Source organism: Juglans regia, chromosome 6, assembly GCF_001411555.2.
Source record: "Juglans regia cultivar Chandler chromosome 6, Walnut 2.0, whole genome shotgun sequence".
Taxonomy (NCBI): Eukaryota; Viridiplantae; Streptophyta; class Magnoliopsida; order Fagales; family Juglandaceae; genus Juglans; species Juglans regia.
In genome coordinates this window covers 32986454-33013886 of record NC_049906.1, presented here as the reverse complement: position 1 = coordinate 33013886, position 27433 = coordinate 32986454, and the positions used below count along the sequence as shown (strand labels likewise).

The following is a 27433-nucleotide window of genomic DNA, read 5'->3' as shown; positions in this document are numbered from 1 at the left end:
TTTTATTGAAATATTCAAACATATTTTCAGCTTTATGGGATGAATCAAATCAAAGCCTACAGATTACAATAATTCCACCTTCCCTCAGATCCCCAAGAATAAATTACAATTTAGAATCTTAGAGCATTCCCATCCGATTCCTTAAATTTTTCTCTAAATTTTAGTTAAAAAGGACACTCCCTATAATTTTATCCTAAATTTTACTCATTTTTAAAAAACCTTCTACATCCCATTCCCTATCATTTCTCTATTCTATTAAAATAATATTCTTCTATTATTTCTTTATTACTTTTTTCTCTCACTTCCATTTTCAAACTTCACAACTTAATATTTTTTCTTATGTTTTGAACTATTATTATAGTGAATATTTTAAATAAAAATTTAAATTATTTTTTTAAAGGTTTAATAATATTTTTAAAATTATTATTTTTATATTTTAGTAATTATTTAAATTATTTTTAAAAATATTATTTAAAAATATAATAAATATGAATATAAGAGAAAATGTAGTTAATTGAAAAAAGAATTTATTTTATTTATTTAAATAAAATATTAATAAAAAATAATTTAAGGGATGAATAGTGATTCCCTATATTTAAGAAACCACTGTTCATTTCCTAAATCAAAATCCTAAAATAAGGAATGGGATGGGAGGGGGTTTTTGAGCTTTTCCCTATAATTTTTCCTATAATTTAGAGAAAATAGTGTTTTAGGCATCCGGATGGGAATGCCCTTAGATTCAACTTCCACTTCTGTTTCTCCTTGTTCTTCTTGTTCAGCTTCAACCCAAGACTTCTGTGTGAGCTTCTGAGGCATGGCGTCCCTTAGTTTGAATCAGATCAGGGGCAAGAACTCGGTCCCTGACTTCGCCAGGACTCGTTCGAGGACCACCTGGGCTCGCCCGAGTAGAGTTGGGTTTAAGGTGTTTGCGTCTTCGGAGTCTCCGGGGGAGCCCGATCTTAGTGTGACTGTCAATGGCTTGAGTATGCCCAATCCCTTCGTTATTGGGTCGGGTCCTCCGGGGACTAACTACACCGTCATGAAGAGGGCCTTTGATGAGGGCTGGGGTGCTGTGATTGCCAAAACTGTAAGTTCTTCCTTTTCTTTCTATGGTGTCAACTCGATTCTCTGCCTGGTTTCCGAGAAATTGTAAGAAAAATAGAAAGAAATGGAACTGTAGGGACATATCTCTTGGGAAACAATATGAAATGGAGCATAAAGGACTTGAATTTGGAATTATCTTGATGTTTTTGGGCTCCTTTAGAATATGTTATACACCTCATCTAATTCTCGAGCTTGTTTATATTAGCATCGTCAAGACTCAAGAGCTGCTTTTTGCCTGTTGGCAAATCTAGTTCTGTCCAAAGTTTGAAGTTCAGGGGAGTTTTATCAAAAGTATCTTTTTCGCTAACTCTGTCAGACCCCACACAGCTGAGGTCCTTTATCAACCTTGTAGACGTACTTCCGGACCCTGGAATTGATTCTCTAAAGCATGTGACGTTTGCAAATTTTAAAGCTAAATCATGAGGATTTATTAGCAATTCCACGGGTGAAATTGCTTGGATTTACGTTCTGTATTCAATTTCTTGACTGGATTTTTGTACCACATTCTGGGAAATGGCTTAGGGAGGCAAACTCTACTGCCATTGCTCTTATCCCTAGTTCCTAATCAATCACGGGGATCTCTTTTGTTGACAAAATGGGTTGCAGCTGGCTGTACCCTGATTTGTTATTGAGTAAATATTTTCTTTAAAAGTCTTGAGAAGTAGTTAAGTCTGTGTTGATTAGGGATTACAGAGGGTGAAGAGTTTCCCTTGAGATGTTGTAGTTGGAGTTAAACAGCCCAAGTTTACTTACAGGATGCTTAAGCAATGATTGCAGTGGTGACCGTAAAGTAGGCGATCGATACAAATTCAGTTCAAGAGGACCTGGATAACGAAAAAAGATTATCTGGTCTCATAAATTTTGAAGAAAATTGTAAAGTACAATATTAGGGATGCTTTAATGGATGGAGAAGGTGAAATGAAAAGGCTATTCTAGGTTATTAAACTTTTAATAGTCCGTTATTCTATTATAAGGAATGAAGATTGAAAGAAACCACACAAAATATCTTTCTCATCTGGTTGTACCCTGATTTGCGATCCAAAATGGATTTATATATAAATATATATTGACATATATGAGAACTTGATTCAGTTTTGGGAAACACTTAAGTCATTTATCACCACTGTCATGCTCAATATGAAGTGGTGATTGTGTCTTTACATCTTGTTAGAAACGTTTTCCCTTTCAGTGACTCTGAATTGTGTTACTATGCTGCATTGCTCAATTTGGAAATTTAACCCTACATCTTAATTTATTGTTTTTCTAGGTGTCACTAGATGCTGCCAAAGTTATAAATGTGACTCCTCGGTATGCCCGTCTACGAGCAGGTGCAAATGGCTCTGCCAAAGGACAAATTATTGGGTGGGAGAACATAGAACTCATAAGTGATCGACCTCTTGAAACAATGTTGAAAGAATTCAAGCAATTGAAAGAAGAGTATCCAGATAGGATTCTTATTGCTTCAATTATGGAAGAGTATGACAAAGCTGCTTGGGAGGAACTCATTGACAGAGTCGAGCAAACTGGAATTGTAAGCTACGATCATTGCCTATTTTACTCATTTTTCTATGATTTCTGACATTTTTCTTTACTCTATAGGATGCCATAGAAATCAACTTCTCATGTCCCCATGGTATGCCAGAGCGCAAAATGGGTGCTGCAGTCGGGCAGGATTGTGTCCTTTTAGAAGAGGTTTGTGGATGGATAAATGCAAAAGCTACAGTTCCTGTTTGGGCCAAGATGACTCCTAACATCACCGACATAACACAGGTTGGATTGCTACTTTAATGTTCTATTCCCCTAGTTATGTCCTGAGGTGTAAGCACAAATGTGATGCATTGGGAGCTTTTTTACACATCATTTGTGCAAGCATTTATGCAATAGTCGTTGGATATTGAAACGTATATTTTATTGCTTTATTGATTAAAGAAGCAAGTGCTTGGATCATAAAATTTTGTCAAGTTAGATGAGTTGATGATAGGACTTTTACTAGAAATGACCAGCAGCTAGGGCAAACCATGTCGAGTCAATAGCAATGGTGCTTCAGCTTTGTCATTTGGTCATGCTAATAACTAGCCTGGCCGTGCTTTATGTCTTTGACTAAAAATTATAACCTTTTAAAGATCCCTTCTTTAGAAGTTATTTTTAGTATAAATAAACTGACTTGTTGGAGGGATGGACTTTAAGCATTTCAGCCAGTGTTTTTCTTTTTCTTTTTTGAAAATTTTCCATGCGAGCCACTCAATTATGCAGGAGTCAATGATTCATTTGATGATAACAGTCATTAAAGATTTCATAGAGAGTCGAATCTCGAAACTTCAAGGATATTTCCTTTCTTGGCCCACGAATATTTGGAGAATGGGGGATGAAGCATCCTGCTTCACATTTTACCTTTCACTTTTCTTAAGAATTTTTACGGTTTTGAATGAGAGAAAAAAAGTGAGGAATCCTCTGATCAGAATGGATGACCAATTTTTATTGTTTCATTTAAAATTTCTTTCCATATTCTCTCTCCCTTTTCTTCTAGATGCATGTCACAAAATACATTTGTTACTTTTATGTACAATAATGTGTTGGTTGGTTTCTTACTCTGTGATATCGCTCCTGCTTTTGTGTATAGCCAGCTAGGGTGGCTCTGACATCAGGATGCGAGGGGATATCTGCTATTAACACAATGATGAGTGTAATGGGAATAAATCTCGACACCTTACGCCCAGAGCCTTGTGTTGAGGGGTATGCAATCTCAAAGCAATATGATGCGTTTGCATTGACTTATCATTCACCACAGGAAAGTTCATTGATCAAGTTTTGTTGACAGATACTCAACTCCTGGGGGCTACTCTTCGAAGGCAGTCCATCCCATTGCTCTTGCAAAAGTGATGAATATTGCAAAAATGATTAAGTCCGAATTTGGTGACAAGGACTTCTCGCTTTCTGCTATTGGAGGTGTTGAGGAAGGTGGTGATGCTGCGGAATTTATTCTTCTTGGAGCAGATACTGTTCAGGTATGAGGAAATAACTCATTGTTTCTTCATACAGAAAAATTTCATTGTATCCAATAACCTTGTGTTTGGAAACTCAAAATAACTCCATACTTGAGATGTTATGGCTCTGACAGCAGGTTCATAACATGAGATAAAGATCTCTCTCAATCTGACTTGATGCTTACTGTAATTTAATATGCCAATGATTTTTTCTACACCTGTTATTTACTTTTACAGACGTAATAATTCTTTTTTGTTGGTCATTTTAATTTGTTTTTGGATAATTAACCTATCTACACATTAGGTACTTGAAAACTGGTTACCTATTAATCTACACATTTTTTTTTTGGTCGCCACTCAAGTCCATACGTATCATATAGATCGGGTCCATAAGATTCCCCAATTCACCTAGTAACTGTCTTCTAAAAGGGTATTTGGGATTTCATTGTTCTTGGTCGATGTTTAACTAGCATACCTATGGTGTTGAGACTTGAGATAGCCAGTCCATATTAAAATCAAGAAGAAATATAAGTTTAGAATTTGATGCACACTTTAAACAACAATGGAGTTCTTTTGATCATTGCTTCAACATTACTAAATGTTAGGATGGTAAAACTTGGAACTATGATTACGTGATAACAAATTACTTCAAATATCATGCTAGATGGGAGGTACTGTCTAAAATGTGTCGAGTCTCTCGTGATCATGGTTATCTTCAAGACTCACTTTTGTCCAACATGTAAGTTTATAAGATATCCTTGTTGGTCACTTTTGCCTAACATCAATATGATATGTGTCTGCCCAAAATCTCTGGGCTGTAGACACTTGTATTTTCAAGAAGTTTGACCTTTTGTATTAGATCATGGAAAATACAGATTAATTGAGAGAATACTACATGTTATTTGGTAGCATATGAGATTATTAATTTCTGTTTGTAGGTCTGTACTGGGGTTATGATGCACGGGTATGGCCTTGTGAAGAAACTATGTGCTGATCTGAAGGATTTCATGAAAGCGCACAACTTCTCGTCGATAGAAGATTTCAGGGGGTATATATCCACTTTAGTTGAGAATAAATTTTCATGAATGCATGGCAATTGGGAACAGATTAAAATGATTTCTTGATTGTGGTAATTTGCTCCTTTTCATGATCTTTTTGCTTTGGGACGTGGTTTCCCAGGACTTCTCTGCAGTATTTTACGACTCATACGGAGTTGGTACAAAGGCAGCAAGAAGCAATTCAACAGAGGAAAGCTACAAGGAAAGGTTTGAAGTCTGATAAAGACTGGACAGGAGATGGCTTTGTGAAAGAGAGTGAGAGCATGGTTTCCAATTGAGTTGTTGATCAACAACCAAAAGCCTTCTCCTTTGTATGGATTAAAAATAAAATAATATTGGTGCGTTAAATCCTCTGATCATGTCCTGCATGCTATCAATGGAGCCTTCTTTTCTTTACATTTGAGAAAATTAAGGAGCTGCACCATGTGAATAATGGAGCTGCTAATGTAAGAACTTTTCTCAGATGATCATGTACTGTTTATAATTCAAAAGAGCAACAAATTTTATTGAAGATCGATGGTGCAATAGTTATAATATGGCATAATATTAATATACATATGAGATCAATCAATTCAGCGTTTATATAAAAATTAACTACAAGAAAAGTGTTTCCGTTGCCAATATATATATTCACTATAAGAGAAACAAGCATTTGAGACGGATTATTTGTGACAAAAACACTCGTTTTGGTAAGAAATAATCATTTTTGTTGGAAATAATTGATTATAAATAAATATTTTTCTTGTAGTGATTGGATAACTCACCATTTATTGAAATGAATGATCGGGCGATGAGACACCTCAAAGTTTTATCTAGAAAAATGGTGTACGTGTATTAGTTTTGCTAGTTATATATATAAAGTAGATCGAGCTAGCTGCTTGGAGTACTACTCTTTGTGGGGACGACATGATCATGATCATGAGCTCAAATAATAATACTAAACTTCAAATATATTTTGGTTTTAGAGAATTATGGAGTTAGATCACCTCATGATCATGACATCAAATCCTAATTAACTTGTAATTTATTTGTTTTCCACTGCGATATATTCCAACGTCTGATCATCAAAAAATATAAATTGGAATGTCGATCTATCTTTCTTGAAGGTTTGGCCAATTCGCATGCTATTTTGAAGAAGTTGTGCATTGATCACTTGCATATGGAATATGACGTTGTTGTTTGCAAGCTCATGTAGTTCCTAAGCAATGATCATTCCACAGTAATATTGGTGCAGATAATCCCCATACATATATATATATATACATATACATATAATTATAAGTTGAGATAAAAATAGCTAGGTCAAGAAGATATTGATGATATTGTACGGAAATTACTACGTTCTAGCTAGTCCATATATATCAAGTAATAACTAAGCGTCATGAAAGTAAAAACATGATGATCATCTCGATGGAGGCCGACAATGGTATAAATTTGTAGAGAAATTAATTGCATGCATGTTCGCTAGCTACCTACGTACATCCATGTCGATCTGCATAATAATAATAATAATATATAATGATAATGATAATGATATATAATAATAAAATCTGGCATGCATGCATGCATGGATGGCCTTGATCTTATAATTAATTAGTTCATTGATCATGACCAGAAGAAGAAGAAGCTGTAGCAGTAGTAGTACTGGTGGCAGGTTCAGCAGATACTACAGGATGGCCAGTGCTTGTCATCATGAGCTCCTGAAGTTGTGAATGCATGTCGTTGATGAAAGCCATGGATGTTTGTTGGGGTTCCTCCATTGCTTCTTTCAGCTTTCGCAAAGCTAAGCAATATGCTTCCTTAATTCCCATTTAAAACAAAACCAAGATCATGATCATGATCATCTAGTCATGTGATTATCATATATAATTGGTACTAAATTAGAGCAAAGTATTATTAATTCAGAAACATGCATTAGCAGAAAATATTAGCTGCACTACATGCTAACAATATAGCAAGCTGATCTGTAGCTAGAACAAATGATATTGATGATGATGATGATGATGATCATGATCTGAAACATGACTTCATATGACTAAATTCAGATCATGAAGTCATGTTTCAGATCATGATCAATTGTTCTAGTTACGGATCAGCTTGCTATATATATTGTTAACATGTAGTGCAAGTAATTTCTGCTAATGCATGTTTGTTCCTAAATTTGCTCACATTCGGCCGTAATCAGGCCATGCACTTCCGAGCCACCCTCCATACCTCCATACATCACCACTAGCTCCAATTTTAGGGTAGCAAAGCCATGGTATGGGTGGGTGGCCCTATGCACCGCCGCGGACATGCTTGCCCTAGATGTGCCGCCTCATGCAACGGTCCATTTGTTGCATACCAATTTTTAATTAGTCTTCTCCACTTCCAAATTTCCAACTAATTCTATATGCATGCATTGAGCCTATGACTTCTGAGAATTAATCCTAGATTAGAAACAAAAAAACTGGCATATTGATGCATTTATATGTACGTATTGGCTGATGTCTGTAATTAGGTTTTGTCCCGGCCACCCTTTATATATAATATTCTTATATATATATATATATATATATATATCAGAATTTGAAAAAAAAACAATAAAGTACTTATTTTATTTCATACTTCTTTTTATTTATCAAATGCAAATAAATGCCTGAATTAATGATACATCGATTACTAAGAGTATTATCATTGGCTTTATCAAAGCCATATTCAAAATTTAATGAAAAATACATGTTTTTCATAAATTCAAAACCTCTTTAGCCATAACCCCATATTGCATTAGTCAAAATAATAATATAATATTATTTTTTTAACAATAATATTTTTGATTTTTTTCCATATTTTGCAATTATGTACACTAATTATATGTCAATTAATAATAATATTTCTTCCTTCATATATTTCAAAACTGAACACAAAACTGAAAGTGAAAGGGCGTTCGATCGGAGGAAGTGAAAATTGTGAGAAATGAAAACTGAAAAGCAAAGTAGTAGGGGTACACTACAAGAAAACTGCTTATTTGTGGCCATTTAATTACAGCGAAATGATTATTTACAGCCAAAATAAGACTGTTTTGGTCACAAATAACATTTTCGCCGCAATTAAATAGCCACAAAAACCCATTTTTCTTGTAGTGGTAATTTTTACAATATGATATTATTTTTAAAAATAAACAGTATATCTTCAAACTTTTACTTTTTAAAAAAGCTAATGTAGATAATTTTATCTACATTTCTTAAAATTTTAAAGATGAAGAACCTAATACCAGTGCTCTAAATTTCATATAAATTCAGGATCGAGTAGTAGTACTACTACTATTATATACTACTACGTACTACTAGTTTTGTAATCATCTCATGATCTCAACTACATAATTAGTTTATATTAATTGCATGCAATTCCACAGGACCAATATTGGGTAATTTGCAGTACTATTTAAATTTTTATTACAATTAATGTAAGTTTTTTTTATTAGTTTTTATTTATTTATGTATAAAAGCAGTAATTGGCTGGCCTCAGTTATCTTTGTATTATAATATCATATATATTATAAGCTGTCTACATACACGTACGGCTAATTAATTATCTAGGGTTTGGCGGCTGTTAATGTTTAATTATAGAAGTTATATATATATATATATATATATATATTTAAGGAAATGATAAAAACAAGGAATTTCGTATACACTTTAACATGCAGACCCATGAATATTTTAGTGTGAAATGTTTATGGGTCTGCAATTAATGTACACGAAATTCGGTGTCCATAGCATATATATAAATAAACTGACCATGATCTATTTTCAGAAATAATAAAAAATATATTAAAATAACTATAGTTATTTATTTACTAATTATATTAGATAGTTAATTACTTTATTGCTTCCTAACAATTATATATATATATATATATATTAAAAAAAACAATTATATATATAGGAAGACTGAAGACATTTTGATCTTTATGTAAAGAAAATCCAACAGATGATCAAGATTAATTTGCAAAAAAACTAGCCTGCCTCCTCAAGATCTTTTAATTTGCTTGCGAGTAATTCCCTCAATTGCTTAAGGATTTCCTACTGATCTAAAGTACTAGATCATCAATATAGAAGTGATTAATACAAGATTAATATAACAGTAGGTTAAATTTCTTAGCTCTCTATCTGTAGCAATATTCTAATCTTAAATGCACTTATAAATATTATATATAAAAATAATTGTGTGTGTATATATATATATATATATATATAAGAGTTATAATTTTAGATGATCACACGATTGATTTATAATCATTAATTTCCATTTTTCTTAATAAATTTCTTTCACAAGGGGTTGGACAATATTCTAAGAGAAAAGGGTTTATATTTTATAACGTCTGTGGGTGTTAGACAATAATATCGATCAGAGTTCTTCACCATTAATAAATTATCTAGCCTAGAAAACAAAAGCAAATGAAAAGAAAAAGTTATGCAATTGGATGATCAAGTGCATATTATATATAAATATATATATATGTATATATATAAAATATATTATGGAGTTCATGTAGTCAAGTATTAATCGATTGGTGAGCTATATATCGTAACAACTTTTGTAGATGATCCTAATATTTTGGTGAGTTGAGATAGATGAAATGAAAATTGAATAAAATATTATTAGAATATTATTTTTTAATATTATTATTGTTTTAGAAATTAAAAAAGTTGAATTGTTTATTATGTTTAATTTGTGTGGAAATTTAGAAAATTTATAAGGAAATAAGATGAATCACTTTTAGGAATTTGTCTAGTCGTTTTTAAAGAGATGTTGGATTCATATTCAACCTGAACTTTAAGTGAAGAGAAGTGGTCATGAACTATATATGATTATGTTAGGCTGGTTTGACTGATCAAAATGTCTTTCGGAGCATGAAAGCTAGCATGAGCTTTGCCCCCATATATACATGACGTCAAGGTGTGTCTGATTCCTAACATACATAGGTTTAGAGGCTTTCCTCAAAGAAGTCCCTTGTGGGTGTTTGTGCATGTCTGTGTATGAAAATGCGTGCGAGAGAGAGAGAGAGAGAGAGAGAGAGAGAGAGATTATGGGTAAAAGAGAAGCGTAATTGGAATTTTTACCATGAAGTGATCTAGCTCAGATCGAGTAGTACTACTACTAGCCATGCCAAGGGAGCTGGAGTTGTTTTCTTGTTGCTTGATCTGATCCCTAATGTGATTTCTGTCAAATTTCACCATGGCTCCAACCTGGAGATCAAAAGAAATATATACATGAAGAACAATGGCAGGAAAAAGTTATTTACAGATCAGCATATTGCAGCATATGCTCAAACCCTATTATACCAAAGCAAGGCGCCTGGCCTAGACATTAATATTAATGTTTTTTTGGGCATTCGAGTGATGAACTCGAGAGCCTAATCTTGGGTTAGGAACAGCTGAATAACTTTTTTGGGTAATTAAGCAGCTCGATCAATAACAGGTACGAAGAAGTTCAAGCAATGTTCTTGCAAACAGTCAAAAGAGAATTGGTTAACGTCAACTCAAAGAGAAAAAAGAACATTGATTTTATAGCTCAATGGTAATGTTGATGAGTACTGCCCAAACAAACCAAAGGTCGACGGTGCAGAGAGCTTCCTATACCTCACCTCCTGTATATCCCCTCCCCATAAGAAAGAAACGAAAAACAAAAGAGGAGAGAAAAATTAAAAGGGAAAAGGGGAAAAGTATCGATTAGAGATCATCACATGAAGTTTCTAGCTGATCCACTTCAGAAAGATTCATTACAAGAAAAAGAAAAAAATTGTTAGTAGCATTGATCTTGTCAGTGTCATCCACATATATATATCCTTAATTGGTTTGTTGTACCATAGAGCAGAAGTCAAATCATGACTATGAAATTGGATCAATATACATAAAAAGAAGGAATATATGAATCTAATCAGTTGTAGGGGAGAGAGAGAGAGAGAGAGAGAGAGAAGGGGGGGGGGGGGGGACCTTTAAACAGCCCAAGTGAGCCTCAACCAACTGGCCATAAGAAGGATGGCTAGAGATTCTCTTCTTGAGGATCTCATCCTCTCCTCCTAATACTTCTTCTTTCTCTCCTTTCTCCCTGCAGTTACTCATGACCTCCATAATTCTTTAAGCTTTCGATTCTTCTATAATTTACCGTATTTGGAGGTTATATATATATATGTATATAAAGCTTGGAAATGAATGTGTGTATGTATGTATGTACTAGCTAGGATTAGGTAAGACAGAAGAGTGCAGACGCTCCCATTTTTGGAAGTGACCAACGGATTGACCCATGCATGCAAATGGTTGAATGAATGGTATCAGTCAAAACACCAATGGAGGTGGGATGGCCTTTCTGCATTCACTCTTTCCTGTCTTTTTACATACCCGAAAGCAACACTTCAAGGGGTTTCTCGATCCGTGGGAAGCTTTGTTAGTACAATCCCCTCCATTTATGCAGTCCCCTCCCTGTCTTTATCTTTCCCATTTTACTAGTCATTCTCTCACTTTTTCCAATCAAAAGATCCAAATTCGAAACTGTTCATAATGGTTAGGTGTTTTTATTCTATACTTGGTTTTCTCACATGGTGGGACAGAATGTTTCTGCCACTGTTCATTCACCAAAATGACACTTCAAAGCAAAAATATGGGATTGCGTGCGCATGGAACTTCCATCCTACGTTTGTTAAGTGGCGCAAAGCCTCGTTAAACTCACAGATAGGATCACTAGCTAGTACCATGTAACAGTAGTACTACTTCACGACATCCTTTTCTCTATATATAATATATATATATATATATACACACACACTCATAATTAATTGGATTCTATGATTCTATTTAAGTGCAAGGCAAGTTAAAATCATGACAATGGATTTTCTTAAAACTTCGTGCAGCTTTGGATACGTACTCATGCACGTAAGTACCATTATTATTACTATCTTTAGTAATTTTATTCTTCAAATATTATTTACTTTCATATTTTATATTTATAATTTTTTTATCAATTAAGAATTTTTCTTTTCTTATCTTATTTTAATTTCCAAAAATATCTTTATTTATAATTTTAGCAAGTTTTTCTTATTTATCTTATGTTAAATGAGAAATGATATTTATAATTTTAGAGTATGTAAATAACATATTTCTTTTGAAAAAATAGGTAAATATATATCATATTCATATAAAAAATTATTATTTTAATGATAAATCTCATTTTTTTTTCAAATTAAGTGCGATACTTACGCACTATAATTCTGTATTTAGCATTAGAATAATGCTACTATCACCGCTCCCGGTCCCGCTATATTTTTTTAATTTTTTTAATATTTTGTTTTACTTAGTGATTAAGTAAGTATTTTTTTAATGATATTATAATTTTTTTATTTTTTTTAAAAATATTTTATAGTGTTAAAATATATATATATAAATAAAATAAAAAAGCACTACATTTTACACTATGTGTGACTCCCAGCGGGACTGGGAGCGGTGGCTGCAGAGCCACCCTTTAGCATTATTCATACTGATTCAATATGCTAGAAGCTTATAACTATTAACGAGTCTTAATTAATAATTTCAAAAGGGTTTTCTCCAATAACCTAAATGAAAAAGTTGTACTGGAAACTAGCCATGATCATTGACATGACTTTTTTTTTCTTCGATAGAAAAGATAATTTCATTAATCAACTGAAAATATAATTACAGACAATTATCAAATCATAAGACTTGATATGGCTTTAAGACTGTAGCCGTATGGTAATTATCTCCATGGATATACATATACATATATATACATATATATATATATATATAATAAATGAGCATTAATATGAACTTTGTTATATCTGCTGTCTTTTAGTAAGATGGTGGGAGCATCCAAACTAGACGATGGTCATTTGGTGGGGCTTTTTGAAGGTGGGCGGGCCGGGGTGTGATTTCACTTTTTTAAAAGCAGAAGATATCTGCATCTTTTTTGGTAACCAGAATGAGGTTCAACTTTTTGTCTATTTTATGCAAAACCATATATATATATATATATATATATATATAAATAAAAATAAAAATAAAAATAAAAAATAAAAAAGACCAAACCCTATATATGCTGTCATGAAGAACAGAAACGCGCGAGGAACAATGTCAAATCATCAATATATCCATCACCAAGACTCATCCTTGTATCCGGCTATATATATCTATATATATATATGGTACTGATCTCTCGCCTGTTGTTTCTGGAAATATTTACCGATTGCCTCGAGAAAAGAACAGAGATATCGTACGTACACTTGATCTGATCAACCCTATTAATTATCACTTGATTCAGTACAGTTTCTCAGATTATGAAGAAGCTGCACGTGAGCCAGCTGCAATCCTCCAAAACTGACCCTAAGATGCATCTAGGTCACCTCCTGGGAGTGGTTGATGAGTTTAATAAAAAGGCATTAATTAGCAAGCACTTAACTATAGTTTTTTTTTTTTTTTTTAATAAAAGGTCATGTAGAAGAAGGGGCGATCGAAGATGGTCTCTTTACCTGGACCTAACTGGATTAGCTTTCTACCTTTCGGAAACTAGACAGGAGGGCCTTAGACAGTAGCATGCTACAGGCTCTCTCTCATGTTTGATTTTGAGTCATAGCTTTTATATATATATATATATATGAAAAATTCTTTTCATATTAATCACTATTTATTATCACACATCTCACATTTTATGAAAAACACCTCTATATCTTATATAAAAAATAAATTATAATTGTGAGACGTGAGAATGAATAGTAACTGATGCATAACATTCATTTCTATATATATAAAAGCACTTATATATATATATATATTATATCATCCTCAATTCAATAAAATTTTAGGTAGATAATATTGATAGTAGTCTAAGGTGAATCCATATTTCAGACTCCAATGTAGAACCTATTACATGTCAACACTTGGGAGTAACCCAAAGACCATTAGACAGTTCATTTAGTTATATCGATGAGATGAGATGAAATTTGAAAGTTGAATAAAATATTATTAGAATATAATTTTATAATATAATTTTTATTTTAGAATTTGAAAAAGTTGAATTGTTTATTATATTTTGTGTGGGAGTTTGAAAAAATTATAATGATTAGATGAGATGAGATGAGATGATTTGTATAACCAAACGAGAAATTATATTTGTGCAATAGAAGTTTTGTTTTTATTTTTTTATTCTTCTGTTAATGTTCTTTTTTTACAAGAGGTTTTCTATACAATGAAAAAAAGTTTGTTATGTACAAAATAAAACTATTATAATAAAAAGTACAAAGGTCGATATTGAGAGAAGGTGTTCTTTAAAAAATACCCCAGCCAGTAAAGTTGTGCAAGGCATGCAAAGAAATTAAGATATAGAAATTAAAAGTGGCTAGTGAAGTTGGTTCTGGATACATGCAATTAATCCATTGTTGGACTGAATTAAAGTATGATTTGTTAAAGATAGGACTCTTGTTTTTAATGTTGAACTCCAACTACACGTACGTTGTCACAAATCTTGACATTGTGTGAAAATCACACACAACGGTACTGTGGCAAAACCAAACAAAAGTGGAAGCAAAAAACATCATAGAAGAAGAAGAACTAAAGTGGAAGCAAAGAACGAAATAGAAATGGCTGTAACATGGTCATAGAAACACAAAATATTATCACATGTATGCGACCCAAAGGAGGAAAACAAACACCATCACCCTAATTATGGATGGTCATGAAGGCCACTTAGTAACTAATCGTACACCGATTGATGACAATTTCACTGTATTTTTACTGATTTATTTACTTCTTCAAGACCTGTTGATTTTACAGAATGTCTTTTTGGCTTGGAATCTCAAGTTACAATAGAGCTGAACACTAAACTTCTACAAGATTTCATAGCTATAGAAGTAAAGAAAGCGATCTTTCAAATGCCTCCTTTAAGTTCTACACCTAGTGCATTTTTACAAAGTTAATTGGCCTACAATAGGAGATGAAGTATGTCATCATGTCCTAAACCTCCTCAAACATAGTATCTCCCTTCAAGACGTCAATGGAACCTTCATTACACTGATCCCTGAAGTGAAGGAATCTAACTTTAGACTTATAATTAGCTTTTGTAATGTGATATACAAGATAGTAGCAAAGGTGTTAGCCAACTGGTTAAAGAAAGTTCTTCCCGATATTATCTCTCCTAACCAAAGTACCTTTGTCCTAGGTAGATTAATTTCATATAATATCCTTACAACTTACGAAACTTTGCACATGATGAATGGTCAAATGAGAGGTCAATTAGGCTAAATGACCTTCAAGCTCGACATAAGTAAAGCATATGACTGGGTGGAGTGGTGTTTTTAAGAATAAGTCATGTGTCAAATGGGTTTTGCATAGAGATGGGCCCATTTTATGATGAATTGTATAGCCTATGTCACCTACTCTATTCTACTCAATGGGGAACCTCAACATCCTTTTGTTCCTTCTAGGAGTATTACATAGGAAGATCCTATTTCTCCATACCTTTTTATTTTGTGTGCTGAAACTCTTAGCACCTTTCTCAATATTGCAGAGGCAAGGGGGATCATATCGGGTGTTCCTATTGGGAAATGTCCTTTATGCATCAATCATCTTTTGTTGTTGATGATAGTATTTTGTTTTGCAAGGCCAAGTCCTTGGAGTGGAGTCAATTAATCCATATCCTTGAACTCTATGAAAAATCATCCAGACAAGTGCTAAAAAAAGACAAGACCTCCATATTCTTTAGCAAAAATACTCCAAAAGATATCCAAAAAACTATTATGGAGATAGCAGGGGTCAAATTCACATATTAATATGAGAAATATTTGGGATTGCCTACTATGGTAGGAAGGTAAAAAATAAATGCTTTTCACTCTATTATTGATAAGATCTGGACTCGGATGAGTAATTGGAAAAAAAAAAAAATTCTTGTCTATTGCAGGGAAATAAATATTTTTGAAAGTTGTTGTCTAGGCCATTCATACTTACTCTATCGGGGGTTTTCTATTGCCATTTTCGATCTCTCAGAAGATTAACAAATTTATGAATAAGTTTTGGTGGGGGTTATAATAGTGATCACTTTAAGATCCACTGGGTGAACTGGAACAAAATGGGGCTTGCTAAAGACTTGGGAGGGCTAGGCTTAAGAGATTTTAGGAGTTTCAATATTGCTATATTTGGAAAACAATGTTGGAGGATCCTTAAGAATCTAGACTTGATTCCAACTAGAATTTTTAAGCAAAAATACTTCCTAAGGGCTGAGTTTTTACATGCAAGTCTTGGAAATAGATCCTCTTTACTTGGAGGAGTATATTGGCAGGACAAGAACTTCTTAAAGAGGGTATTGATCTTTGGAGAACTGGCAATGGGAAGAGTGTAAGGGTTTGGAAGGATAGTTGGTTTCCTAGACCTTCAACCCATATGATTCAATCCCTTATCACATTCTAGACAAGGATGAAAAGGTGGCTGAGCTCATTAATGATGATTTGAAATGGTGGAAGGATAATCCGTTCTCCTCTCAAGAAATTGAACTCATAAAGAGCATACCCATTAGTATTGGTGGTAGTGAGAATAAGGTGTGGAAATACTCAAAGAATGGATTATTCTCTATTAGAAGTGCTTATTAATTATAGAGGGAGATTAATGGTCTATTTGGAAACACAACTCTTCTCAAGTATTCTCAGACTACTTCACTACTATTCACAAACTATTTAACTACCACCACCACCAAATACACCTGTATGTTTAACTACCATGTATTGGTATAGTGGGTGAAGGAAGAACAAAAATGGCAATCTGTAGATGGCAGTGCTGATTGATGGGCGTGTGTAGGCGCGCTATTGGTGGATGGATCATTGTAGATTATTAAAGCCACAGTTGAGTTGCCACAACAAATGCCCAAGGAAAACACTCTAGAAGGCACTGAAGGTGCCACTGGACGTGCCTCAACTTAACTGAATAGAGTGGTCCCTGTTTGTTACTAAATTCAAATGAAATTTGTTTCAAATGTATTGATAAATGCATTGTTGGTTACTTTAATTGGCTTGTACAAATATGGCCTCAGGCCTTTGTAAATCGAGTGTAGAAAACAATATATTCAGAAATACGAAACCCTCTAAGGCATTCCTTTGAGCACCTACTATGGTTAAACTCTACTTTAGTATGGTATTAGAGCCCCTTAGGACAAACGTCCATCTTCTTCATCTCTGTCACAAAATGACCACCAAAACAACCACCGATCCTATCCCTCCCTCTCCAACTCTGGTGTGATAATTTGGAGGCTACATATCTCTCTCATAATCCTGTCCTGCATGCTAGAACTAAACATATTGAACTTGATTATCATTGTTAGAGAACATGTGGCTAACAAATCTCTTCAGTGTCCTTTGTTTCCTCTAAAGATCAGATTGCAGATGTGTTCACCAAGCCTCTCTCTTCCTCTTGGTTTGCTCAACTTCGATCCAGCCTAACAATTGCTTCATTGATGCTTGGATCGCATGGGAGTATTAAGGTCACAGCTAAGCTGCCACAACAAATGCCCAAGGAAAACACTCCAGAAGGCATTGAAGGTGCCACTGGACATGCCTCAGCTTAACCGAATAGAGTGGTCCCTGTTTGTTACTAAATTCAAATGAAATTTGCTTCAAATGTATTGATAAATGCACTGTTGGTTACTTTAATTGGGTAGTGTAAATATGGCCTCAGGCCTTTGTAAATCGAGTGTAGAAAACAATATATTCAGAAATAGGAAGCTCTCTGAGGCATTCCTTCGAGCACCTACTATGCTTAAACTCTTCTTTAGTATAGATCTAGCTCTAAGAAACATACAAAAATTGAAAAAAACTAAAGGAAAGCCATGGAAAGGAAGGAGAATGAAAGAGAAGGAATGAGAGGAGAAATAGAGATGAGGAAACTAAGTGGAATGGGAAGAGGACGGGAGTTAAAGAAAAAAGAAGAGAAAAAAAAAAGCGCAAGGGAGAAAGCAATTAGGAGAAGGGAAGATGGAGAGGGTCAGGGAATTCCCCCTGCCTTGTTTTCGCTCTGCTTGTGCGTGACACTCCTTGCTAGCATAGCAGCATACCGAAAGAAAAAGGTTTTGGAAGGAAAAAAAAGGTAGATTCCCTCAAACTTGGCAAGTAAGAGTTTCTTTTAATCAAGGCTTGAAAAATTGGAATCAGGTTCGGACCGATTCAATGATTGAATCGGGCAATATAACATATTGAATCGGGTGATTCATGATAATTAAGAATTGGTTATTTCAATGTTGATAAAAAAATATTAAAATTTTTATACAATGCAATTCAAGCATTTAATTTCATGTATAAAAGAATATAAAATATAAATTCATTGACTAGTTTCAATAAAAATATTATATGAATCTAAATAGGTTTAATAAACATGTAATATTTTATTAAATTAACCTCAATTGTTGATATTTTTTTGCCACCTCATATTCGAAGAAGATACAGATTATTAAGTTATAAGCACATGACAAATGTAATGTTTTATGCACAACAACAAATTTAATACAAAATATTTATTCATCTCCTAATTTTTTTATTCAATTAAAGAAAATAATGAACTACATATTTATCTTTCAAATTTTCTGTGATTCTGATTGAATACAATGATGAAAGAGTTAATATATGTTTAGTTCTATCATATTTTTGTAAAAGAAATTTAAAAGAAAAAAAAAATAGTTGTTAGACAAATTAAATATAAACTCAATTTTGAAGCAGTTGGAATCGGTTCAAATCGGTCTAGAATCGGCTTAAATTGATCGATTGAAGCAGTTGTGTGAACGATTTAAAAAAATTATTAAAATCAATTCATCTTCCAACCAATTCAAATTTGAATTGGTAGAATCGACCAGAATCGAACCCTTTTAACGACTGCCATCCGTACAGTACGTAAGGAGAGGTTTAGATTCAAAACCCACCTTAACTTATCTCATCTCATCATTATAACTTTCTTAATTTTTCACACAAAATATAATAAACAATTCAATTTTTTCAAATTCTCACATCAAATTTTATAAATAATTTAACTTTTATCCTATTATTTACAAACCATTTCAACTCATCTCTAAATCCAAACCTTTCTATTATTCATAAATATTGTGTTGTGCCGAACATAGATTACAAAACATAACCAACAATATAATATGGTAAAAGAATTCGATTCATCCCAACAGAACATCCACGCAAACCAGGAATTAACCATCCCTAGCTACGTACAACCACATTCAGTGCATCTCCGTACTCCTTTTTTTTAAGCCAGTACATCTCTAGCGTATATGTATGCATGTGTTACATACATACATTTACATTTACATACGTGTATATATATATATATATATATATATGTTTCATGACCTTTCATTGATTTGTTGGGATAACGCTTAAGAGACTCTATCCATTCCTCACCAATGACAAGTTTTCCTTCTGACATGGGATGATGAGTAATTCATAGATCAAACACAAGAAAAGTCATTCTTAGAAAGTACTATATGGCCGAAAAATTACTATTACCACAAAGTATATTTATATATATATATATATATATATGAACTTTATAAATATCGACAAATATTTATAAGTGTTTTTGGAATATTGGATCACAAACATTAGTGTAGAGAAAAAGAAAATATATAATGTTTAAAAAAGAAGACGGTATTCCAATTTTATTAATTGCCATCGCTTATGACGGATGAATATCGTGGTAACAATCAGGACACTTTGGATTTACAAGTATTCAGAAAAAACCATCCCATACATCAAAACTAATATAATAAAAAAACCTACACAATAAGCTATACCAAAAAACAAACATCCAATCTAAACAAGCCTATTATATAAAACAAAACCAACAAAACAAAAAGACCAGCAAACCAACAAAAATCTAATAAAAACGTAACGAAGGCAATCCTGAATAATCCATACGAATTAAACCTCAAGCTCTCTCAACCTTCGAGGAATATCCCCAAACTTGTGCATGCCATTCAAAACTTGACCCTGTCACCCCTTGTTTGGCTAACCAATTAGCCACTTGATTTCCTTTTCTGAAGTAGAGAAAAGGAAAATAAATAAACCATTACTCAACTAGAATAAAAGAAACATAAAACATATTTACCTAATTAATTAAGCAACCAATTCATTATAAATAACAAACTACGGCCGCGAGATACATATAAGAATGGGGTCGATTTTTCTAACAAATAATCCATTACAAACTAATTATATAGCGCTTAAGAAAATACATAAAAAGGATTATGGGATCAATAAATTCGTCGATTTTTGAAAGATCCAATGAGTGAGAAATATGTATGCCTTAAATGGCAGTTTTAAAACCATGGCGAGATATCAAGTGGCGCTACATTTTGGAAACCATTGCAAACCATACACTTCCTCCTATTCAACATTATCTCCAATGTAGTGACATATATATATATATATATATAGTTGAATATGTTGTTCAAGATGGCTTGAGTTGGTGATGATCATGGCCAGATCAAACACTATTCTAGCTGCAACTAATTCCACGTGCATGCTTGCGGGTTTGGGGTGGGTCAGGCCTAACTGATCTGAAGGTGTTGATTCCATGAATCAGTGTGGCTCGGCCCGTGACACCGACGTTAGAGATGCAAATAGGCGATAGAAGTACTGCATGAGGCGCGCCCACATGCATGCGATCTCAATTTTGAGCAGTTTTGTCTCGTCTCGTGTCTCTAGCGATCTCAATTTTGAGCAGTTTTGATCAAACTACGTACAGCTAGCTGTACGTAGTTTGATCAGTTACCGGAAAATAATAGATAATGCATGCCTTTGCAGAGCTGGAGAGAAACAAAAAATAAAAGAAAAAGAAAGAACTTATGGACATGGTGGAGGACAGAAACGTAGCTGGCCGGAGGAGCATTGTCCTCTCCGGTGAGAATATGGATAAAAAAAAATATTAAGAAGGAAGATTTGGAGTGTTTGGTATGTAAAATCAGACAAATTTAGGAGATTTTCCGGTGGGGACTTAGCTTTGGGCCTAAGGTACTGATGATGATCATGTGAAAACAGTACTCATGCATGTAAATTATATATAAATGGGCCGGCTGAATGGACCTGATGCTAGCTAGCTAGGTTAATTGCTATAATATCTTATAATATTGTTTTTTCAGTAAATATTAATGGATATTACGGCCATTCGTAAGTGAAATGGAAATAATTATTTTCCAAGTCCCTTACCCGGCCGGCCGTCTCCACAATCATCATATGTGAAGCTAGTTTTCTCCAGTACTTATTCTGCAACCCATATGCATCCACCACTTTTGGAATATCATGCGATATCACCTCTTAACTCCAAAATTTAGTCGTATAATTAATTACTACTGTATCTTGAACACTAGTTTTTTAGGCTACGTTTAGATACCAAGAGTATATATCTAAGATGATCTATGAATACTAATAAAATATTTGTAAATAATAGTGAAATAATAGTGAATGATTTGTGAATAGTAATGAAGTAGTTTGAGAATATCTAAGAACAATTGTCTCCAATCAAATTCTTAATTTCTTGATCTTAAACAAACCTGGATCAACTGCTTATTTGTGCTAAGTTATTTTCGGTTAAAATTATAAGTATATTCTCATCACAAATAGTTATTCTTATCGTAAATAATTTATCACAAATGTTTACTTTTCTTGTAGTGGCCGATACATGCGTACACTTCAGCCGTGATTGATCATCTTGTTCTTTTGATATTCTTCCTCAATATTGTCATGATTGTGTGGAAACTTTCATAATTTGCGCTTGGACCTACATCATGCTTTGTATATTGGGATTTTGTAGATCATAACAAATTTCTTATCCCCATTAATTACTATGGCGCGATCTTGTTTATATATATATATATATATATATATATAAGTGTTGATCAGAAGTTTCTGGAATTCCTACATGCATGCATCACTACATGCAATACATGAATTGAGTTTTTGTGACGGTTTTGAATTTGTGACAGTTCTGAAACCTTCACCAAAAAATCATTTTCTGTGACGGTTTCAGGAAACCATCGCCAAAGATAGACGAGAAATGATTATACGTTCGAACTATATTAATGTTTCGTTCGAACATAACTTAGACGATGTCATTTTCAAACGAGTACATGCGAAAGAATAAAATGTTACGTTTGAACGGTTCATGTACGTTCAAGCATTAAGCCCACTTACGTGCGAACGTCTAAGTTATTCATTCGAACATTCAAACGATAGTCAGTAACGTTCGAACGTGAATTATTTTAAAATTAGAAAAGATTGAGAATTGAAATACAAAAATATTAGATATATTAAATGATATTGTTCATCACATAAAGTATAAAAAAAGAAATATATTAAAATATAAATAAAAAATATGATAAAAGTACAAAATACTCCGATGAATTGTTTATGAATATATGAAATTCCTCAGTCAATGTGTTGACTTTTTCGTTTAGGATATCTATATTCTAAACGATGGCCAACCTTGGTGACACTCTGCTGTACTGACGCGATTTGTCAGTTGATGTGCGCAGTAATATATGAGACTATCGCATCAACCCAAGCATGGCGCACATCGAGCTAAGTAGGGTGCGCATCCCTTGCAGATGTATCCATTGGCTGCTGACTATTACTCCCAATATGGGGAGCAATAGCAGCCCTAGACTGGGTTGGACGAACAAGAACTGGTGTAGGCCTAGGCTCATGCCGAGCACGCCCCATTCTTTGTCTAATGCTTCGATGATGTGAGGTGATGTCTAGGGGGTTCATCTTATCAATCAACCACTACTCCACTTGGGGTGGCACTCTTTGGTCTAGTAATAGCAGAGTAAGGATCACCCCACATGGGAGGTTGTTAGTGGAGATGATACTCGCTTCGTAATTGTTCTACTCAAATATCTGCAGTGCCACTCGTATGAGGAACTGCGGGTGAGTTCGACTGAAGGTGGCTTTATGTGCCACATGATCTACATTTGTTACAACTATAAGATGCAACATGCGAAAAAATGGTAGCAACAATGTCTGGGAGAACGTGTTCTTCTTATTGAACGGTGTGCGGTATCTCCTAGTGAGGACAAAGAAATCCTCATCGCAGTCATCATCCTGGGGCTGATCAGTCCCCTTGCCCTCCGACTAGTCTTCATCTTTGGCCATAGACTCGACTGAGCCAGTAGATGGTGTAGATGTGCCTACATCTGGTGCGTTCTCAACCTGAGCATCCACTGTAGACGATGCCTCATATATGCGACAGTCCTTGAGTTGCTCAGTGATTACATTCGCCGAAATCTCGAACTAAACACCGTGCACATTTATGGTGTGAGATGATGCATCTTGAGGCATGGAGAACATCTCCACGTAAAACTCACCTACCATGGAGAGGTATATCCTCCCCCTTAGTGTGTAGATGTTGGTCCAACCTCTGGAAATAAAGATAGACTTCAGACTCTTATCTTCCCATGTCAGCTCGTCAAACTTGTAGATATACACTTCGCATTCAGCCAAAACAGTTCTATTGCTTATCTGAGAAGTGATCTGGGTTCCTTTCCTCCCCCGTTTCCTAGTTGTTGAAGGGTGAACCATATTCTGCACAAAATAAATAAATAAATAAATAAAGTAGTATACATATATAAGGGGAACAAATTAAATCTATTTTGAAATACGTTCGAATGTAGGAATGTTAGGAGTTAAAATACCCACAAAACGTTATATTCAAGCATTTCATGTAAATACGTTTGAACGTGCAAGTACATTTGAATGTATTTAACTTAACGTTTTAACTTATGTAAGTATACGGTCGAACGTTTGGACTAAAACGACCCATGAGACCTTACATTCGAATGTTTGATGTACAATTCGAACATAAACATAAACGTTCAAATTATAGAAATATTACATTCGAATATTAGGATTCAAACGGTCAGAAAAACGTTTCATTTGAACATTTTAGTGTATAAACATTCAAACGTAATAGTACATTCGAAGGTAGATTAACATACAAAGTACAGATGATCGTTTGAATGTTGCTAGTGGGACGTTCGGATGTTTAAACCCAGAAATGGTTGAGTCGATAATTAATTATACTTGAATGCTTGGGGGGATTGGTTTTAATAATTTTAAATATATTAGCTGATGCCTTGTCACATTGTGCTCGTGCCTTAACACGTGGCTTGGCTCTAGAAAAAAATAGAAAGTACGGAAAAATCAAGGTCAACATCTCTAATAACTCCACTGGGGGTGTGAATGATAGTGCGATATTGCTTTCTTGCTATGTCGGAACACTAAATTGAGCTTATGCGCTATTTTATGTGCGGTCATGGTGAGATGTTCCAAATGAGGTTAAGAATTACATTCGGAGTCGTGTATTAGTGAGTTTATATACCGTAGCTTTTTTAGAGATGTTTTAATTTCATATTTTTGATGCAATTCACTTCTTAAGATGAATTCGACCTAAATTTTAACCATAGCGAGAAAGTACAAACTGTGAATGAGTTGATGACTACATGATTATTTCGGCATCATAAGGGACGATATCATAACCACTTCAAGTAATTTGAGATGGTGGAAGAGATTGCCTAGTCCTATTTTCAAAAAATGAAGTTAAACGATTGAAGAAAATGTTGTGATCTTTTCGCAAGCCTAGATTATCAGGTATTCTAGATTTCTCCCCTATAACTTATTTACATATATATTGGTTTTATATGTTATATTTAACATTGTTAATTTCTCCTGCAACAGTTATGTTCTATCAATGCACATAATAGAATGTCATTAACAATTCACCATTGTGCTGGTTCAAGGTCATTCTAACGCTTTGTTGATAAAATGGTAATCACTTATTAAAATTCAGTCATTTTTATTATATTTTTTTATTTATTTAAGTACTAACATTATTTTTAAAATTACTACGGTGGCTTTGTTAGAAACATGATGATCCTAAAAAATTTATCCCTCATTCATGTCTATGTTGCAACTCACATCGATGCATACAATGAGAGGATTGGTCTTGTCGCCAAAGATAATTATGTAAATAAGGTCATTTTGTGTGAATAAATTATGCTAACATGTGAATGAATATTATGTTTTCTTCTTAATTGTAAGAAAAAATGATTGAGATGCAGTCAACCTCTGATGAATCTTCTCCTATTGACATAGACATATTAATGCAGGTCCTTAGGACCAAGTCTGGTTTGGTAAGAGGTTTGAGACGTTCTTTCAAGCGTGTCAGTTCATCTTCCATAGCCTCGACTTCAAAAGTTAATAACCTTATTAAGGATTTGGAAGCTGCACGTCAAGAAATTGAGTAGATGAAGTTGAGATAGCAGGAGTTGGAAGCTCTCTTATCGCGATAGTCAGATTTAGAGACACGTTTGCAGGAGCGATAAAGAGACTAGGAGGAAAAAATACGCATTGAAGTTCAATAACAAGTACATATGGAGATGCTGGTCCAGATGAAACGTGTTATGTCACTGTAGCAAGATCGCAGTGGGCGAGGAAAGAATAAGAAATAAACCCTATCATTTTTCAAAACTTTTGTCGTCTAATTTTGCAACTCTCTTAAACATTTTCATGAGATAATACTATTTGTGGTGTAATATGATAAAATTTGTATGCTTTTTAATTTTATAAAATTATTAGTTCTGATCAGTACATTCGAATCTAAACAATGAAAGTTCGAACATGGCTTTATGTTCAAATTAAAGTTCGAACATAATTACACAGACGTGCGATATATATGTTCGAATGTAATACTTAACACTTGAATGTATATACTCCGCAAACATTCGAACTTATTATGTTACGATCGAACGCTTATTTCTTAATGTTTGAATGATTAAAAAAGATGCGTTCGAACATATTTATTAACCATCAGAACGTTTAGTCTTTGACGTTCGAACAATTGTCGAATAACGTGTGAATGCAAAATTCAAACATCATATCGCAAACGTTTGAATGTAAAAACCAAACGTTCGAATAAAAAATATCGGACATTAGATATTTATCGTTCGAATGCTAATTGGTCGGATAAATGTTTGAACGTACTTTCTATGACGAAATTCGTTTGTCACAAAATCTCTTCACGTTCGAATATTGCATCTCATGGCAGATTTCCAACCGTCACAAACAAAATTTTTAGTGATGGTCGTATAGTAAACCGTCACAAAATACTTTATGTGATGCATTTTTTGTGATGGTTGTAGGGATGGTTTCAAGTCGTCATGAAAAAATTTTTGTGATAGGTTTCTTATTTTTTGTGACAGTTCCATCCATCACAATAAATGAAATATGTTGTAGTGTATATGCTGGCCTAGTAGTATTGCACCCATGCATGCATATTGCTTAACCAATATATATCCAAAGAAAATGATAGGATTACTATTCTCTTACTATGTATCTATTTACTACTCTTTTTATATTTAATTTTTTTTTAATTTTTTATTTTACTTAATGGTTAAAGAAGTGACTATTAGTAAAATTATATATTTTTTTAATGATTAAGAATGTTAAAAAAATACTTAAAAGAAAATAATAAAAAAATAAAAACTTTTCAAATACATGTAAGTGGTAAATGGGTAGGTAACCCTATTATTACCCTATATCCAAATCATGTGTTAACCAATATAAATCCAAATCATGTCTAGAATGGCTAGGTAGCGTGCAAACACGACAATACATGTGGGTTTCTATTGTTGGAAAAGCTCCCTGCAGACCACGTACATGATGATCATGTTGACATGTTCCGAACCCTTTTTGATCGATCGAAGTAGTACTGATTCCCCCTGACTTGGTCAAAACCGAAGCAGATCAATCTAAATAAACACGATTAGATCATAAAAATTACATAACATGAGTAGTACTGATCTTAAAACTGAAGAATTAAGAGAAAAAAAATTAAGAAAATTATCTAGCAATTTCTGTTGGATCTCTCATGCATGCGAACAAACTCCATGCATGTCGCACTTTCACAGCAGCTTTGAGCTAACCATGCATGCAGCTTCTTATATAATATTAATCTAGCTAGCTAGTCACCTTGTTACAGTGCTAATTTGAATTAAGCAGGTAATTAATTATAAGGACGATGCTGCATGCATGAACAATAATATGGATCACGCATGCATGCATGCCGTTGGTTGAAGTATCATGCATGATGTGTTAGTGTGAGAGAGAACATTAGTCCACGTCGATCATATAACAGCCAGAAGTATATATATAATTTAGTCATATTTAAATACAATATAATTCGTGGTCGACCAAATTAATGA

At 33.7% G+C, this 27433-nt stretch overlaps 2 protein-coding genes across 2 annotated transcripts; one reads left to right on the top strand and one right to left on the bottom strand.

Moving 5' to 3' along the window:
- The first annotated feature begins 43 nt into the window (after positions 1-43).
- On the top strand, positions 44-5657 carry LOC108983065 (dihydropyrimidine dehydrogenase (NADP(+)), chloroplastic-like). Its single transcript, XM_035691266.1, has 8 exons — positions 44-117; positions 733-1087; positions 2372-2635; positions 2704-2874; positions 3725-3837; positions 3923-4109; positions 5027-5136; positions 5268-5657. Exons 2-8 carry the CDS (start codon positions 815-817, stop codon positions 5422-5424), a joined length of 1275 nt encoding a protein of 424 aa, XP_035547159.1. The 5' UTR covers positions 44-117; positions 733-814; the 3' UTR covers positions 5425-5657.
- Positions 5658-6744: 1087 nt separating this feature from the next.
- On the bottom strand, positions 6745-11310 carry LOC108983064 (homeobox protein knotted-1-like 1). The gene is made up of 3 exons (XM_018954587.2): positions 11125-11310; positions 10252-10377; positions 6745-6945 (listed from the first exon to the last, which is right to left on the bottom strand). Exons 1-3 carry the CDS (start codon positions 11260-11262, stop codon positions 6745-6747), a joined length of 465 nt encoding a protein of 154 aa, XP_018810132.1. The 5' UTR covers positions 11263-11310.
- Positions 11311-27433: the final 16123 nt, after the last annotated feature.

Coding starts and splice junctions, on each gene's coding strand:
- LOC108983065 (XM_035691266.1), top strand. CDS start 815: ATGGCGTCCCTTAGTTTGAATCAGATCAGGGGCAAGAACTCGGTCCCT. Junction 1,088..2,371: donor GTGCTGTGATTGCCAAAACT/GTAAGTTCTTCC, acceptor TTGTTTTTCTAG/GTGTCACTAGATGCTGCCAA. Junction 3,838..3,922: donor CCAGAGCCTTGTGTTGAGGG/GTATGCAATCTC, acceptor TTTTGTTGACAG/ATACTCAACTCCTGGGGGCT.
- LOC108983064 (XM_018954587.2), bottom strand. CDS start 11,262: ATGGAGGTCATGAGTAACTGCAGGGAGAAAGGAGAGAAAGAAGAAGTA. Junction 10,378..11,124: donor CTCACTTGGGCTGTTTAAAG/GTCCCCCCCCCC, acceptor TTTGATCTCCAG/GTTGGAGCCATGGTGAAATT. Junction 6,946..10,251: donor CTGAGCTAGATCACTTCATG/GTAAAAATTCCA, acceptor ATGGGAATTAAG/GAAGCATATTGCTTAGCTTT.